At 44.6% G+C, this 16,431-nt stretch overlaps 1 protein-coding gene across 1 annotated transcript in view; it reads right to left on the bottom strand.

The window, feature by feature from the left end:
* The window catches only part of LOC119395730 (salivary glue protein Sgs-3), a 73,742-nt gene extending 59,355 nt beyond the window's left edge, over positions 1–14,387 (bottom strand). Inside the window, exons 1-3 of the mRNA XM_049416760.1 lie at positions 13,728–14,387; positions 2,212–2,317; positions 626–649 (exon numbers count right to left, since the gene is read on the bottom strand). Coding sequence (XP_049272717.1) covers positions 626–649; positions 2,212–2,305 — 118 coding nt within the window. The 5' untranslated portion in view covers positions 2,306–2,317; positions 13,728–14,387. The remainder of the gene's footprint in view (positions 1–625; positions 650–2,211; positions 2,318–13,727) is intronic.
* Between the last annotated feature and the right edge of the window lie 2,044 nt (positions 14,388–16,431).

Genomic DNA, 16,431 nt, shown 5'->3' with positions numbered 1-16,431 from the left:
TTTCACTATCAATTTAGGGCCTATTGCAACGCAAGTTCATGGGCTTAGAAGCCACAGTGATCGATCGCCAGAGTGAATAATGACAAAAAAATAATGCTTTTTGAAGGATTATCGCATGAAGTAAATACATGTATGAATATCTTTATCGCTTTTTAGGCCAATGTAAACGGCACGCTTTGAAATGGAGGATGCCTAGCATGACAAGTTACTGCTTACTTATATAGACAATGCGCGCAGCCACCGGTGAAGAGGCGTCAGGCACGAGGATGACCGGGGACCGCTGATTACCCACTCCCGCTCCTCGTCCCACTGAAGATACCTAATTAATTACTACGTTTTCTTGTGGGCATGTAGATGACGCTTAGATAAATTTTGCACAAACAAACTTCCAAATTTTAATCACAACGCCAGATTTATTTTGTGTATCCCTCCTCAACGCGGCCAGCTTCACACCTCCAGCCCTCCCCCTTCTCCCGTCGCGCCCATGCCAAATGGGATACCTACGCTTCTGTACCAGTGTGCTCTACGTGTACAATAGATTCCAGTACATTACAGGAGAAAAAACTGCTCTGAAAGACACACCACTTAGCTATTGCAAACTTATATAATGTTATGCGAAACTTACCTGAAAAGAACACTCCATTGCTTTCTGGAAAAAGGGAAAAGAAGCGTATAAGTGAAACACTGCAATAAAAGACGGAGCACTAATTAAGTATAGAAATCATACGCAATAAATATAAGTTGTTTGTTTACAATTGCTTCACGAAGTTATAACTTGGATTTCTTGCCACACTAGATTATCTGCAGCTGGATGATCTGTTTCGAAGCATATGGCATAACCACTCTACATGGGTAGCCAATACTTATTGCCATGAAACTGCGAAAACACTGCGCACTGTAATCCATGCGTTCGTGGCATTTGTGAGAACATTTTGGCATACACAGTCGGTTTTTCGAACTATTGGGGCAATATCTTCATTTGTATTAGCTGGTGCACGTAAGATTTGAAAAAGTAAGAAATACAAGTGCGCAGAACCGTCTTTCATACCACTTTTACGGACCTCTCTGTCGGTCTACCGACTCTGACAGCCGGTGGCATATTGGTGCTTTGCAGATATGCTGCCAGGTGCCTGTCAATTCGTTTCGAAGAAGTTCAAACATTTGCCTGTCGACGATAATGGTTGCCGTTAGAACCGCGGTAACACTTGGTGGAGCAAACTGACCGTGAAAGGCACACATGCGAAAGCTGTTGTTCTTTTATCAATTAATTCGACAATCATTCTTTTATCAGACTTCTTTCCAATAAAAAATATCGTTTCCGCACGTATGACAGCTATCTATAGCGAACTCAAGCAACTGAAAAAATTACATTCGTTTTGCGCAAGCTTATCTCAAGCTTAAAAATGAAAGACATAGCAAGCCCATCCGTCCGGAGAGGAAATATAAACTCGCCTGTCGTTAACGTATGGCAAAAACAACAATAATTTGGCATATTCCGAAAGACACTTCACAAGCATTGGCACTGTCACCGCTTTTCTTATTTTTGCTTTACTTCTATAAATGTGTGTGTGCAAGAAACGTTGGAATCACCGGTCTCAGCTGCTCATTTTCGCTTGGCTGCGTGGTAGATAGAAATGCTTGTTCAGAAGGACGGAATGACTATTTTAAAATAGTATAAATAAATATCGCGATCTACTCTTCTATATTACATAGAAAGCGCCGACAAGTACGTGATTCAACACAATAATATGTAAGCATCAGCAGTTGGTTTATTAAGAATGAAGTCAGCGCAGACACAGCCAGCTAACAATATGGATTGCAATATGCGCCAGACGTAGCACAGTGAAGAATGATTTAAGAACATTACAAGCACACAACGCAGGAAAATTGCATTGCAGCCATGAAATGTATATGACAGTATGTGGTGTATTATGCAGTGCATCCAATTGTTCATCGAAATTCCTGGCACTTCTCAACGTCAGTCGACTGCAGCCGTTTCAGTTCTGTAATATGTCACGAAAATGATGGCCATAACGAAAAGTCATTAGCCTATGTAAAAGAGCCTCTTCTGGTGCCTCGCTTCTATTCCAATATGTCATACCTTTGAACAGAAGTTCGATATATCGATAACTGAACTGATAGCTACGAACTGAAAGCTACACTGAAAATGTCAGAGAAAGTGAGGTTGGCGAATTAATTCTTGCGCCTTACCTACAGCTTGAAGCTTCTGACCAGTGCAGGCTGTGATGGCAATGAGAAGGTTGATGAATAGCGATGTACTTGCTGGCTGCCTGCGTCCACCCATAGCAGTTAGAACCTTCGAAAAAAGGAAGTAAGGAGAGCAAAATGACGTGTTTGTCGTCGCAAGATAGTGCTCGTGCCACTGAAAAAAACTTGCAATGCTGAACTTCCTCTTGAATATAGGGCAGACTCATAGACTTGCCATTAAGTTCAGCTTCTGCAACACTGATGAGGCGGACGCGCTGATGATTTTTGCTAAGGAGGCTCACTGTACAATCCATTAGCTGTGGTCTAAATTACGATGGCGATTTCGTGGGCACAAAAGACATTTTCAGCAACTATGCCTCCGTTTTGTGATTAACATGTGATTAACCGAGTTTACGAGTAGTGTATTTATTAATGGCGCAAGACGTTTGTAACATGAAGCTTTACTGGTTGAATAGCTACATAATTCAGCGGGCCCTTATTGGAGTAACATGCTAGGTGGGAGCAAGATGCCCGAGAACGCAGCTGTAGAATGAACGACATATGACGAGGACGACTTCTTACGAGCATCCTGCCCAAACTAGCGCGTGAGCAGTCAACATTCGGACATATTCGGAAGGCTGTGCGGAAGAAAGAGTGAGCAATATCCCCTTAAATAACCTGATAATAAATTGGTGCGAAGTAATCATTCTGGGGTGAACAAGGATGTCGTTACTCCGCCCAACCTTCAACATAGCAGTCACGTAATTATATAATGAAATTTTATAACGTATCTTCTCTACGCTTCTGCTCTGAAAGAAGTATGGCATGTTCTTGTGCTAGTTGGTTCATAGATTCAGCTAACAAGTTTCAACTGCGCGAAGACAACACGCGTAGAACATAAAACCGCACACTGCGCTCCGTGTGTGTGTGTTACTATGTTCTTATGTGTTGTCTTAAAACTTGTTAGCTGAAGGCGTGAAATAAATTCTTGTTGGAATAGTTGATTGTTCATTTTCGTATAACATTAATCGACGTGTTTTGGTTGCACGAATATGTAGGTTTGTGCGTGTATGAATGTGTCATTTTTGCGATCGATTAAAGTTACAATAAAGTTCTGTTGTAAAGAGTGTCTTCCGTGTCTCATGAGCGCGCACTGTAGGCTCTCTGTCGCGCGGGCCGCCTACGTGACGCCTTCGCGTCCTGCGCTCCAGTAGTGCAGAAGAAGCCATCGCTGAGCAGGGACTCTATGACGTTAGATCACTCTTCCATGCTTCTTATTCTGTTCTGCCTCGACTGAAAGTTGTATCACCGGTGTCGCATATATGATCGGGCCCCGCCACGGTGGACTAGTGGTTATGGCGCTCGGCTGCTGACCCGAAGGTCGCGGGATCGAATCCCGGCCGCGGCGGCTGCATTTTCGATGGAGGCGAAAATGTTTGAGGCCCGTGTACTTAGATCTAGGTGCACGTTAAAGAACCCCAGGGGGTCGAAATTTCCGGAGAGAGAGAGAGAGAGAGTGATTCGTGAAAGAAATGAAAAGGGGCGCTATTTTCTGCCTCCCGTCGTGGGGGCACGGCTCAGCGCTCCACTACGGCGTCTCTCAGAATCATATCACGGTTTTGGGATGCTAAACCCCAGATATTATTATTATATATGATCGGGAACCATCAAATGTTTTATGGACCGATGAAACGCTCTTACGGTTTTAGGAAAATAATTTTTTGCGTTCGAAAACAACAGCATCGTCGCTAGCCCTATATTCGCAGTTGCTGCGGGTAAACGAGCATGCATTTGAGTGTTTCACTTGGGCCGAGCCGAGAGAGCTAAAGACGGTTTCCACTTTAGTCTCCGATTAACCTGCTTCGTCTCGCTTATCATATTCGTAGCTTGTAACGATCGCGACGGCAAGAAGGCCAAAAATAAAGCAGTCGACTCGAGCACAATCGGAAGCCGAGCGTTAAAGTTAGCCCGACAACTTGATCGAATGGATCGGTATGGTCGTCAGGGTCCACGGTTTCGTGGACTTAGAAGACTGCCCATCTGCGAAGGATTTTGCCTGCTCCTAATAATGCTCATTTCTCTCTGTCCCTCTCTCCCGGGAAAGAATAGCGCAAACGGCTCAACATCGTTTGCAACTGAATATATTTATTGTACGCATATGAATCCATCTCACGCTCAGTAAAATATATCTCACGTTGTACCGTGACGCTTGTCCGTGGTGCGGCGGTTTGCCAACTTTATATCACATCTCTTGGGAGTGTGACCGAAAGCCAGCGAATTTAAACTCATTTTTAGGCAGCAACATTGCAGGAAATTCGGAGCAGTGGGTGGCACAACTTGCCAGCTCGGACCCAGAGAATGCAATTAGCGCTTCTGGGTCAAGTTAGGGGAGCGGCGCAAGCCAGTGGGGCCCTGGACTTGGGGCCCCAACCAACATGCTCTTGAGTACCCCCTTTTCTACCCCTTCCCTCAAAATAAAGTTTTCTTCTTCTTCTTCACCAACTGTTATAAGTATGAAAACGAGGAAACCAGCCTTCGACAGACACGTGCACAAGAAGAGAAAAAAGAGGACCACACCCAAGCGTTTGTGGTCGTCTTTCTTCTCTTCTTGTGTACGTGTCTGTTGAAGGCTGGGTTCCTCGTTATTAAGCTATGTACAACAGTCCTAACACCAGACTCTCCTGCTATAAGTAGCCGCTGCCAAAGTGATTAGCGGGCAGCCTTCTTGAATTAAGTTCAGTGCGAGACAATGCCTGGCGAATGTGAAAAATTTTAGATATTGTTCAGCATAATAATGTTCGCTTGAGAGTGCACACGTCATTTTCACGCCGCGAGTTTTCGCAGATTTGTGACATCGTGTAACAAGTTGACGATTTTATGGCGAAAAATTTGGACCAATAGCGAAGAACGAGTGACAAAAAATACGCAGTATTGAAAGTAATTTATTCTCTTATGTTTTACGCAGCCGTGCGTGAATGGTCACTAGGCGATGGGCCATTTTCGCGGCATTTGTTGCATCGCGTTACGAGCAGGTGCTGCGGGCATGTCCTAGAAAATTACGGTCAGCCGTAACAAGCAAACGACCAACGCAGAAGCTAACAAAGCGGGGTAGTTTAACGTTTTAATCGGCCACACGTTTTCAAAGAAAATTTGAGCTTACACTGCTTGCATTTGCGTATTTATTTGGAGATGACGGAGCGGAAGAACACTTTCCCTCTTTTCCACGCTGTGAAAAGTAGAGGGCAAGAAACGACAGCTAGTGTGTGTATGTTCGCAGTCAATCACATTCTCGTACAACCCGTCCAATGTGGATTCCATAAAACTAAATCGACTGAACTTAGTTTTCTTCTTCAGAAAGACTGAATATTACAGCTCTTGCAGTAAAAAATTGGCACTCGGCTTATTCTTAAGACATATCTGAAGCACTTTACTTTGTCAAACACATGTTTTGTTTAAAAATTGAAAATTTAAGGCGTTAGAGCGCATTGTTCATACTCGCCGAGCACTCCCCCACTCGCGAACAAGTTGATACGCCACTGTGTGTACGTACCAAATAGCTCAACATTTGTCGTTCTGAGCTTATTCAGCTTCGTTCAGTCAAGTTACCGCAACTCTCAGAGAGAGTATGCCCACTCTGCGCAGCAGATAGGTCCCAGTACTCCTCAAAAGAAAGTACAGTACACAACAAGTGTTTACTCCCGCGAAAGGAGTTGCCATCACTCTGTTACTGCTACGAGTGTACCTTCATCGCCGTCTGATGTTCCCTGACTTCAAACACTTGCGAGACAAGCTTCTCAGATACATACCAGGGAAAAACTTTCCACATGTTCATAATGTGTTTAGCAACCAGTAAAGCAGCATAATGATAACCATTTGTAAAATTCGCTTCCTATAAGTGCACACAGAGTTTCGATGTCAACGTAGAAACCGAATGTGATTTCAGGGGGTCTATACTTCCGCAGTGCGGCTAGCAAAAGACGTCAGTAAATGTAGCAAAGGTTTGCAAATCCTTGATCTAAAACTATTTCAGGAAACTCACGAGGAAGTTCTCATGCGGAAATGTCGATTTACTTTGCTTTTATGGATTGCGGATTACAAGAGATACTGTACCGGGTACTTATGAAGTATTAGGAACTGTTATGTATCAGAATGCAGCAGGTTATTTTATGAACGGCTAGTCTTTTAAATTCGCAATATTTAAGCATGCCGCTGGGTTATTGCGTGGTTCTGCAGTTGCATCTTAGTTACTGCACTATTACACTGTTATGATTTTTATTCATAAGTGGATTAGGTTTACTTTCACGTGTTTATTTTACCAGGCCTGTAATATGTCCTTAACCGTGGTTTGGTCTAGCTTGTGCGCAGCGCGAAGCAGGTCAAGGAGCGGTTGATGCCGAAGTCTATAGAAAAGACAACAGAAAAGAAATTCGATCATCGTTTCCGTGCCACTTGTCCTGCTTTGCGATATACCATCTTAACAGTATTAGTGCACTTTGATAAAGTTACACATATAATGACACAGACCGTTCATATGGAAGACGTGCTTCTGAACCATCAATGTGAAAACAAAACGTGTCGTTTGCCACAAACGTGCCCCTTTCCGCCTCTGGCCACCTGAAGTAATGTAAGTGCTGCCGGAGAATATTATGGGACGTTGTTGTGCCATAATATTCTGAGGCCTCATTGTTGTGCGCACACTAATTGTGTGTGGGTTAAGTGCAAGTCTGCTGTCCATGTGGCACGGGGAAAACCAAAGGCGGCCAGCGTGCGACGTAAAAGAGCGACCATGAACAGAGACTCCTGTGGAGGAGTCGAGAAATAAATGAGCTGAGATAAACAGTGTCGCAGCACAAGAGCGGGCTGTGGGACATGCAAACCGCTTGGCGCATGCCACACCACCACTTTAGGCGGCGCAAGACGCCATGATTATTTTGGAGATATGGTGGTAAACGCTACAATTGTCGCCTCTTACGAGGAATCCTGGCTGTTACAAGGAAAACTGTGTAACAGCCGACCTCAGAGCCGCAGTTGGACTTCTTCGGAATGTGAGCCCAATCCCGACTCAGACGCTACACAGAAGCGTACCACTCGCTCAGTTTGTTTTGCAGTTTGTGTGCATCACGCGACCAATGGTATTCGTAGTTGGCGCAGTACTGGTACCAGTTCGGTCGTCAGGAAAAACGCTGTGATCTCAATTCCGCAACGAACAGGTGTGTAGAACGCTGTAGCGAGTAAAAAAAACCGATCCTGAATGTGTCATTGAAAATGGAGCAAATAAAAGAGTGTTCCCTTAATATGATCAGGCAAATCGTAATCAACATCATAAGGAACACCGTCACATTGTCGGACGAGGAATGTTGACGGAGCAAACGTTCTCTGGCAACTATGCATGCCGAGACATTTGTCCACTACCAGAAATCACATCCTGTCTCCACCTGCGTTTGATTTATCCGTAACAAGTATTCATAATCCAAGAGCTTTTACTAAGCAGTACGTACCAGCGAGTTAGAAATGTGAAATTAACGTTTAAGCAAATCATACAGAATAACCTTCGTCGTTGCTGCTCATCGCAGGTTGACTGCATTCTGCACTACTGAAAAGGAACGATGAGAGTAAGCGTACTACTACTTAAAGCAGAAAGTTAGTATAGTGGGCCCCGCATTAGCAATGTTAAGGGGGCTTCCAGAGAAAAAGAACATTACGAAAGAAAGGAGGCGGCTGCTAAGGACGCTGGTTTTCAGCGTCTCATCTGTCCTTGTGCTTTCCTATTTTGATTATTTTGCTAGAAACTTCATAATATTCCTCCGTACTACCAGCTATCGGAGCACCAGAAGTTATCGGTATCTTAAGCTTTCCGCCCAGTTATAAGAGTGGATAGATACAGCACTTTATCCCTAATCTTCAATTTGTATTTCAAGTCTGATCATTGAAACAAACTTCACAACTACTTTGCAAGTGGTTTTTCTTTGCCATTTGCTGGATATTTTCGTTTATGATAAGTCCTCTCTGAGGTTCCGCTGGAGTCTGCTCTTGTAACTATTCTAGGGCAAGAAGTTCGCTGTGAATGCAGGGCCCTGATCCATTGCGCTGAGCTGAGCTCACAGGATGGGTTAATGTGCAGAAAGTGCATCAAATACATTTCACCGACGTACTGGATCTCAGTTGGGTTCGTCGTTAACAAATTCCTATCCACCAAGGGCCCCATTTTCTAGTTTTTTTTCTTTTTTTTCTTTCCTTTATCTACTGCAGCGTTCGCTGTGAAAAAGCGACGCACCCGCTGCGTTTGATACGGTTGACCCTTTGCGAGGCGGATAATTACAAATAGATCGATGCGAATGAATGAATGAATGAATGAATGAATGAATGAATGAATGAATGAATGAATGAATGAATTGAACCTTTATTTCGCAGGAGAGGAAGGCGCTCGGCCGCAGTTTGGGAATAGGTGGGGAAGGGATTGTTCGGTAAACAGCATATGCACAATAAATTAACATGACTTGGTGCGAATCCGTTTTCGGTATAAGTTCAATGGAGTCGCTCTCGCGCGAGATCGTCGACCTCTTCTACACCACTCGAAACAGGCCACTTATACTAGCATAGTTCGCAAGTGCTTTTGTGCTTCATCATTCGACTGTAGTACGCTTCTTAAAGCGCTTATGTCGTCGTGTGGCAAGTGTTGGATGCGTGTTCTTCCTCGCGAGAAAGCTGAGCAAATCCAAATGAGGTGGTGTAAATCTGCTCTGCATATTTCTTGACAATGTGGGCATCGAGGAGAAGTGTTTGCAATTGCTTGTCTGGGCCTAATCCATTTGTCAAGTACATGTGGTGTGTACGCTGCATTGGCCATAACCTTATTCAGAAATATATCTTGCTGGCGAGTAAGTCCGCCGTTGTCGCTTAATAGAGGTGCTGGTGTAGCTTCTAATAGCCTTCGTTTACTGTCGGTTTTCAATTTTACGCGAATATAATAAAATTAAATAAGAATGGCAAGACACGGACACTCAGCTTGACAGGCTAGTCATTAGAAAATTAGAAGATGCGTACTTAGAGCAAAAAAAAAAAGAAACGTAAGAGCAAGAGAGGGAGATGGAAACAGAGGAAGAGAGAGAAAATGAATCGTCTTTTTCTTTTAAAATACGCTTAGAGAGAGGTTCGCGCGAATGCGTGGCGCCGGCTACTCTTCGTCTCTTGCACAATAGTTGTCTTCGTAAAGCAGTGGGCAAGCACAAAGCTGCTGAGGCAAAAACCAGTGAAAAAAGACGCCGGACAAGGGGTAGAAGTGACACATACAACGACTGGGGCACAAAGCTATTCAAACTATACCTCGATTTTGCTTGGATACTTGCGGAACAGACAACCGGAAACGGGACCTTCGGTAGCGTGCTAGTAGTACTAGCACTTGCTCAAAGCTTCGAGCTGTTACCTTATACACAGGTCGAGCGTTGGTCATTAAAACTCACGTGCGTTTCAGTTCATTCTACTCTCGCGACAACATAAACGCCGCACACCGTAAGCACGAGGGCCCAATAATCATAGTAATTACTGGGGTTTTACGCACCAAAACCAGGATATCATTATGAGGCACGACGTAGTGGAGGGCTCCGAAAATTAGTACTAGCTGGGGTTCTTTAAAGTGCACAAAAAAAATACCTCCATCGAAATGCGGCTGCCGCGGCTAGGAGCACGGCGAGTTTTTGGCGCAGAAAATTTTCCTGGCGCAGAAGAAACAGCCAACCGCCACTGCAACAGCGATAGCGACAACAAAGGCTGCAGAGGCAGAAATACTTGCGGCACTAACCCACATACTTAAGGACGACGCGCAGTGGTGAGAGCGGTGTCAAGGACACCGCATGTATACGAGTAAAACAAACCAATGCGCGTTATTGTACGTTTGATAAAGCTAGTGGAGAGAGTAGTTTGTCTACAGTATTCTAGTGTGCTTTTCTACACACGTTACCGAAAAACAGTACGAACTGCAACGACAGACAATTCAATTTGGAAGCGCTAATACTGCTTTGAACACAGTGCCGAAATTTGGGTTGAAATAGCGCTTTTCGTTACGCTCCTGTTCTTAACTCTATGTAATTAAAATCTTTCAGTCATTAAGACGAAAGCCTTATAGGCGAAGTACCCAGCGTCCGGCGTCGCCAGCGCAAACACAAATGGTACCAACTGTCAGTAATTTAGTGAGTGCATCGTGAAAGCATAAACTTTCACCTGTTCTTTCTGTAACGCCAGCTAAAGGGACTGTCACTTTTTTCTTCGCGACTATTATTCCGCGTCCTATTTGTGTGAATGCTCTCTTTGAAACCTATAATACATTGCTTCTTGAAAGGTTCCTCAATTTCAATATTTATCCTTCTTAACATACACGTCACAATGAGAGATAAGCCATCGTCAACTCGCGTACAAACCACGGCACCAGGAATGATATCAGTGGAGAGGGCGGAGCATCGCCTATCTGTATTTATATATAAGGAAGCAGCTCGAGCAATAATATCTGGAGTTTTACGTCCGAAAACCACGATACGATTATGAGGGACGCCGTAGTCGAGGGCTCCGGAAAGTTTGACCACCTGGTGTTCTTTAACGTGCATTGACATCGCACATTACACGGGCTTCTACTATTTCGCCTCCACCGAAATGCGATCGCCGCGGCCGAACCCGCGACCTTCCGATCAGCGGACCAGCACCGTAACCATTGATCCACCGTGGCGGACTATAAAGAAGCGGCATTCGTGCATCAGCAAACGTATACCTTTTCTTCCAAAGACAAGCAGAGACTTGAACCACCTTCCCCCCTCCATTCTACCACTAAGGACCAAGGGCTGTTGAAGTCCAGTTTCGGAACACTTTATGGTGTAACTGCACACTATTGTTTTTCGTTGTCCTTTTCTTGATTTTCCTTTCTTTTTTAACTATTGTTATTTGTTGTGTTTCCTTCACAGTTGTTATTATTATTCTTGCGGTGTTCATATTGTGTCCACCCCCTCTTTAACACCCTCTGGGTTTGAGGGTGCATAAATAAATAAATAAATAAATAAATAAATAAATAAATAAATAAATAAATAAATAAATAAATATCCTTAACGGAGTAAAAAAAAGAAGGCAGACAAACAGGACTGAATGTCGCGTTAATACTGCAGGATTTTATAAACAACGTATATTATATCGTTGGCAAGCCTTCACTTCATCATTGACAAGTAATCGTTGGCAATACCTGTATCGCTGCGTGACGCCGGCTGCGAAGGAGGAATCCTCACGCAGCTATATAAACTTCATTTTTTTAAACTGATTTTTCGTAGCAAACCTTCCACCGTTTTAGTGGTTGCTATGCTGTGTTGTAAATAGCTCGCGCATATTACAGTACTAACTCACACAAGGAATCGGCCCATATGTAGCCCCATCTGTACTGCCCCTTAACACGTGCGAATTGTAATATCTGCTGTTTACTGAATCGCGAAGCCGAGCAACAAGCGGCATACAATACTCTGATCGCAATGAATATCTACGTTCATCAACGTGATAGTTTTCTGAATGAAGTCAACCTTTCTACTCATTCTTTCCGTGATTTTCGCGCATCTTCTCCATTGGTTCGTTCCAAAGTAAACTGGACTGGTTCAGTACTGCGCTAACTCGACGATCGGCCCAATTGATTCGGCTAACTGGTCGTAAAGACAGTGGCACCGCAAAGCAGGCTGAACCCGGAGGCAGCGTACTGCGCAGTCGCGTGGTCTGTGTCTTCTGGTCTTGCCTAGTAGGCACGCCATTGGTATGTTGGAAAGTGATTTCAGCTGGTTAGTTGTAATTAATTTAATTAATCGCATCATAATGTATTCGCTTAACATTTCGACACGTGTCTTGCATCTGCCTGTTTTGCCTGTTAACTCCTTCCTCTAACATTTAAAATCATGCCGTGAACATCTATGTCAGTAGTTGCTTTTTCTTTCGCATTGTCTGCTAATTTTCAGTTTGCATAGAGAGCATTGCCCTACGATAAAATATCTTGTGTACTACCAACTCTTTTCTCAAAGAGGCGTGCAGGGAGCCCAGCATTCTGGTTGTCTGGAAGTCCGGGGACCACCTTACACCGAAAAAGAGTGTCGAACGAGATTGCAGTTAGCAGTCACCGAGAAACACAATGAATTGAATTTGCATTATTGCGTCTTGAGAGCAGTTCCTGTCCGTACCTGGCTTGTTTGGCCACTGTTTTGCTCTCGAACTGATGCCTGCCCTCCTATCCGACTGCTTTAATTGCTCTGCAAACGAGAATACTTCCCGTATGATGAATATTCTCTATCACGCGTCTTTCTCCTATCCGCGCGGCATGATGTTTTCTTATTGATGAGTATAGCAACGCTTCAAACACCCGGGTGATTAAGAAGTATCTGCCTTGTAATACAAGTCTGTAAGCTGACTCAATTCATATGCAGCTTTTTGGGCATAGATCCGCTGGTTGGTAATCGAGTGCTGTGAGTGCACTGCCTGCATATGATTGCGGCCGCTGCTACAGTAAATCAAATAGAGCAATCCTGTACTCAGCTGCAGAAAGGCATAGCCAGTGAAGGGCGGCAGTCGGGAGAAATGAAAAAAAAAAATACACCGATAATAGTTAACATGCCTGGTCCATCGACTATATGTCGCACTTAAGGCGTTCGCCCTATGTCGCTTTCTAGAAAATATTACGATAGCACTTGTACAGGGGTGGTCAAAAGTTCGCAGGCCGTTTTATCCTATGTAGCCCTATAGCAGCGTGGCCTGCGAACTTGTGACCACCCCTGTAAGTTCGCTTTCAGTATACTGTAGTGACGAGAATCGTTGGGTAGGCTGTTCTTATTCGTAGTTATCTGTCCTCGCGCTAGCCGAGCCCCAGCCCCAGTGCCGCTCTTCGTCATCACTATACTAAGGACTTTTGAATGAGAGAGAGAGAGAAATGTAGAGGAAAGACAGGGAGGTTAACCAGGAAAAAGCTTCGGTTGGCTACCCCGTGCTAGGAAAGGGGAAAGGGGGTGCGATAGAATTAAGGAGGAGGAGAGAGTTTGTAACTACGCTACAATGTCCCGACAATAGCGCTGTCTAAAAGTAACACATGAACGTAGCCACTGAGCTGTCACAACGTGTTGTTCATTCCTGTTTCTCTTAGAAACCGCAGCAACGTCCTCATAGCGGCTCGCGTTGACGTACTAAAATATATGCCGGATGACTCTCGTTTGGGGGTCACTACATTGCATTCTGCAAAGTGCTGCTTCAGGCAAACCACATTGTGCAGCTTTTCGCTAGATTGGATTGTACCTCTAACTGAAACACGCGCCTCGCTTTTTCGCCATTAGAATAGAGAACTCATTGGTGCTACACAGAAACGAATTGTTAGTGTTGGTTATCGCGACATACAGATTATTACAGAATATCTAAAAACATACCGCGCTGGATCATGCACACCTTTGATCACAATGGAAAAAACGTCTACATGCTTGACAGAAGCATTGCGAGTTACTGTTGAATTCGTCTATATTTCTCACCTGTTGAACGACGCCCGTTTTTAATATCTTCCCTCGCAGCTGTGACGATGAGCTGGTCCCCCAGGAGCTTGAAGTAGGACCTCGCTGTAAGTAGCCAGTCAGTGATGCTAAGGCTGGAATGCACTCCTTACCACCGCCAAGAACACTTATGAGCACTTATGCAGATGTTACGGCAGCGTCGTCCGTCGAGGTTCAGCCGACGTGGTCTTCGATATTTACCGCGCAATCCACGGCATCTAATCGTGCTTCTGCGTTGACGAAGAAAAAAAGAAACGTTGCTTCTTCTCGATTCGGGCTTTTCCGGGTCGCGGCGTGGGGGCCGGATCGAATGAAGTCCTGCCGCGATGACTGCGGTACCTTCTTCGGCTACGCAGTGCGCTGCGTGGTATGCGGAGCCGTGGTGACTACACTTCCCAGGTACGATGGAGGCAACACAATGCGTGAGCGTCTACTGCAGTTCAATGCAATACTTGGAACGGCGCCTTTGGGCTGGTGTTGGGCGGGTAAAGGTATAGGAGAGGCGTCGGAGGACGCGTTTAGCGAAGACGCGTCGGCGATGCCCGCAGGCCCGGCATTGAATGGTGCGCGCTACGCGAAGACGACGGCGAGCGACTTCGGAAGGTAAAAAAGCGAGGGAGGTCGTGTAACGGAGAAGTACCACCGCGGGCGAGGAGGAAGAAATTGGCGGGGAGGAGGGAAGGGGGCAAGGCCGCGCGACCTCTTCTTCTTCCTCTCTGTTTGAGCGGCCGTCGTTACACTCGCTCGGCGCGCGACTCGTTCTTGTCTCTCCGATCCTTTCGTATTTTCCTTTTCTACATTGCCAACTTGCTAGTGGGGAGGAGGCAGGTGTGTTTTGATGGTGCCGGGAGTTTCTTTTACTTTTCTTTCCGGTCGTTTATGGCGGGCATCGCGTTCGCTTCATCTGTTTCTCCGGCACTCGGCGATGTGTCCACGAAGGGTGATAGTAGACTCCCACTGACTGTTACGTAAAGGACACTGCTAGGTAATTGAGCATCTGAACAATGGCAGGCTGGGAAGAGTTCGATGCCTCGTGCAAGGAAGTCACTACCGGATAGGCCAGCGTCCTGCCCTGGTGATCAATGCCTCTAAGAACGAAAAAACAAAAATGCGCAAGAAATGGAAGAACGCGTCACTAGGAATCGCTGCAGCCAGATTGCGCTAGCTGTAGCGTATGACGCCAGTTTTACCCGCATATGCGACACCACTGAATAGAGACGGTTCTGTTCTTAGCATAACTTCCAGAGTGCGAAGACGGGAAAATTTATTTGATTGTCAAAAGTATAAAGTGAAAAAAAGAGGCAATTGGGATCATATCTGGAATGGGGCCGGACAGGGAATATAGCATTGGATTGGTAAAAAAGAAAGAGACATGAGTGAACAAAGAAAAAAAAGAAGAAAGCTTTTACTCTTGTCACAATGGTGGGGAATAAAGCGTTCGTAAATATAGGAATGTTCTAAGAAACTTTCCTGCGACTTTCAAGTCACTCATTTGTACATTTGTACAGGTAAAAATTTCGCCTGGTTTGCACCGTCGGGTAAACTCCTAAAGAGTCCCGAGGCGGTACGCAGGAAACGTGATATGCCGTGTTCAGAGCTGCGAAAGTCTTACAGCGCTTTTAAATGCCTAATTCTTCATTTCAGAAACGGGATTAAATTATTTTGCGAGATGTTTTTGGTTGAAAGGAGGAGAACTTGTCTTATTTGCTGGAATTCAAAGGCTTAATTCACAAAGCGTTTCATTCGTAACAACATGTTTTCATCGGCTGGTCGCCTTCGGTTATGACACGTTGATTGGCTAATATTTTCTCTTACACGCAATACAAGCGCAAGGTGCTTTTGTGAATTTGGGCTCAGATCTCTTGTGCATACTAGTTTCTGCGTGTAATTCAATTATTCCTGGGTTATACAGGGTGGCCCACCTAACTTGGACCAAGATTTAGGGGAAAAAAAAACACTAGCTTTAGAAAAATCATGCAGCTGCATACTAGCGGTAGCTGTATGTACTTACAGCCATAATTTTTCCATCAATGAGTAACAATTATTGGCATATTTTCAATTTCACAACTTTTTAATTGCTGGTTTAATCGCTAACATGTCAATTCTATGTTGCAGGCCGTCTCAAATAACTAACGAAAGCATTTATTTTGTGCTGAAATCGGCTTGGTCGTCTTTTCTTCAGAAAACATGCAGCACGAAATAAATGCGACATTTCTGGGCGGGTCATCGATTACAGTAATTTTAAGTATATCCATCCAATCATGGTTCTGATAGAAATCGTTGTAATGAGTCATTTTATTGTTTTGCGTAAACGTACAATAATATAAGCGCACGGTGTCTGTACACTATCGCTGCTTTCCTTAATAGTTTGGTGAGTCTTGGGCTGATTCACGTGTCCGCGCCGAGAATCTCCTTTAGCGTTATTTTGCTTCATCGAGCAATAATATGTCCTCAGGAATGCTCACATATTTTCAAAGTCATGATTGTACTTGCCGTTTCTGCTCCCCTTTAAAAAATGAGAAGTAAGGACTTAAGACTAACAGCGCGGACACGAGGACGAAGGAGAGTAACAAACATGACAGACGTATGGCTTGTACTTTGCGCGCTGTTAGTCTTAAGCATGTACAGCCAACTTGTCCATAGAGTTGCTCCTCTGAGAACTAAGGAGTACGTCACCTTTCATTCT

This window comes from Rhipicephalus sanguineus, chromosome 6, assembly GCF_013339695.2.
Source record: "Rhipicephalus sanguineus isolate Rsan-2018 chromosome 6, BIME_Rsan_1.4, whole genome shotgun sequence".
NCBI classification, from domain to species: Eukaryota; Metazoa; Arthropoda; class Arachnida; order Ixodida; family Ixodidae; genus Rhipicephalus; species Rhipicephalus sanguineus.
Note: the sequence above shows the minus strand (reverse complement) of the source record. Positions and strands in the feature narration are given on the sequence as shown.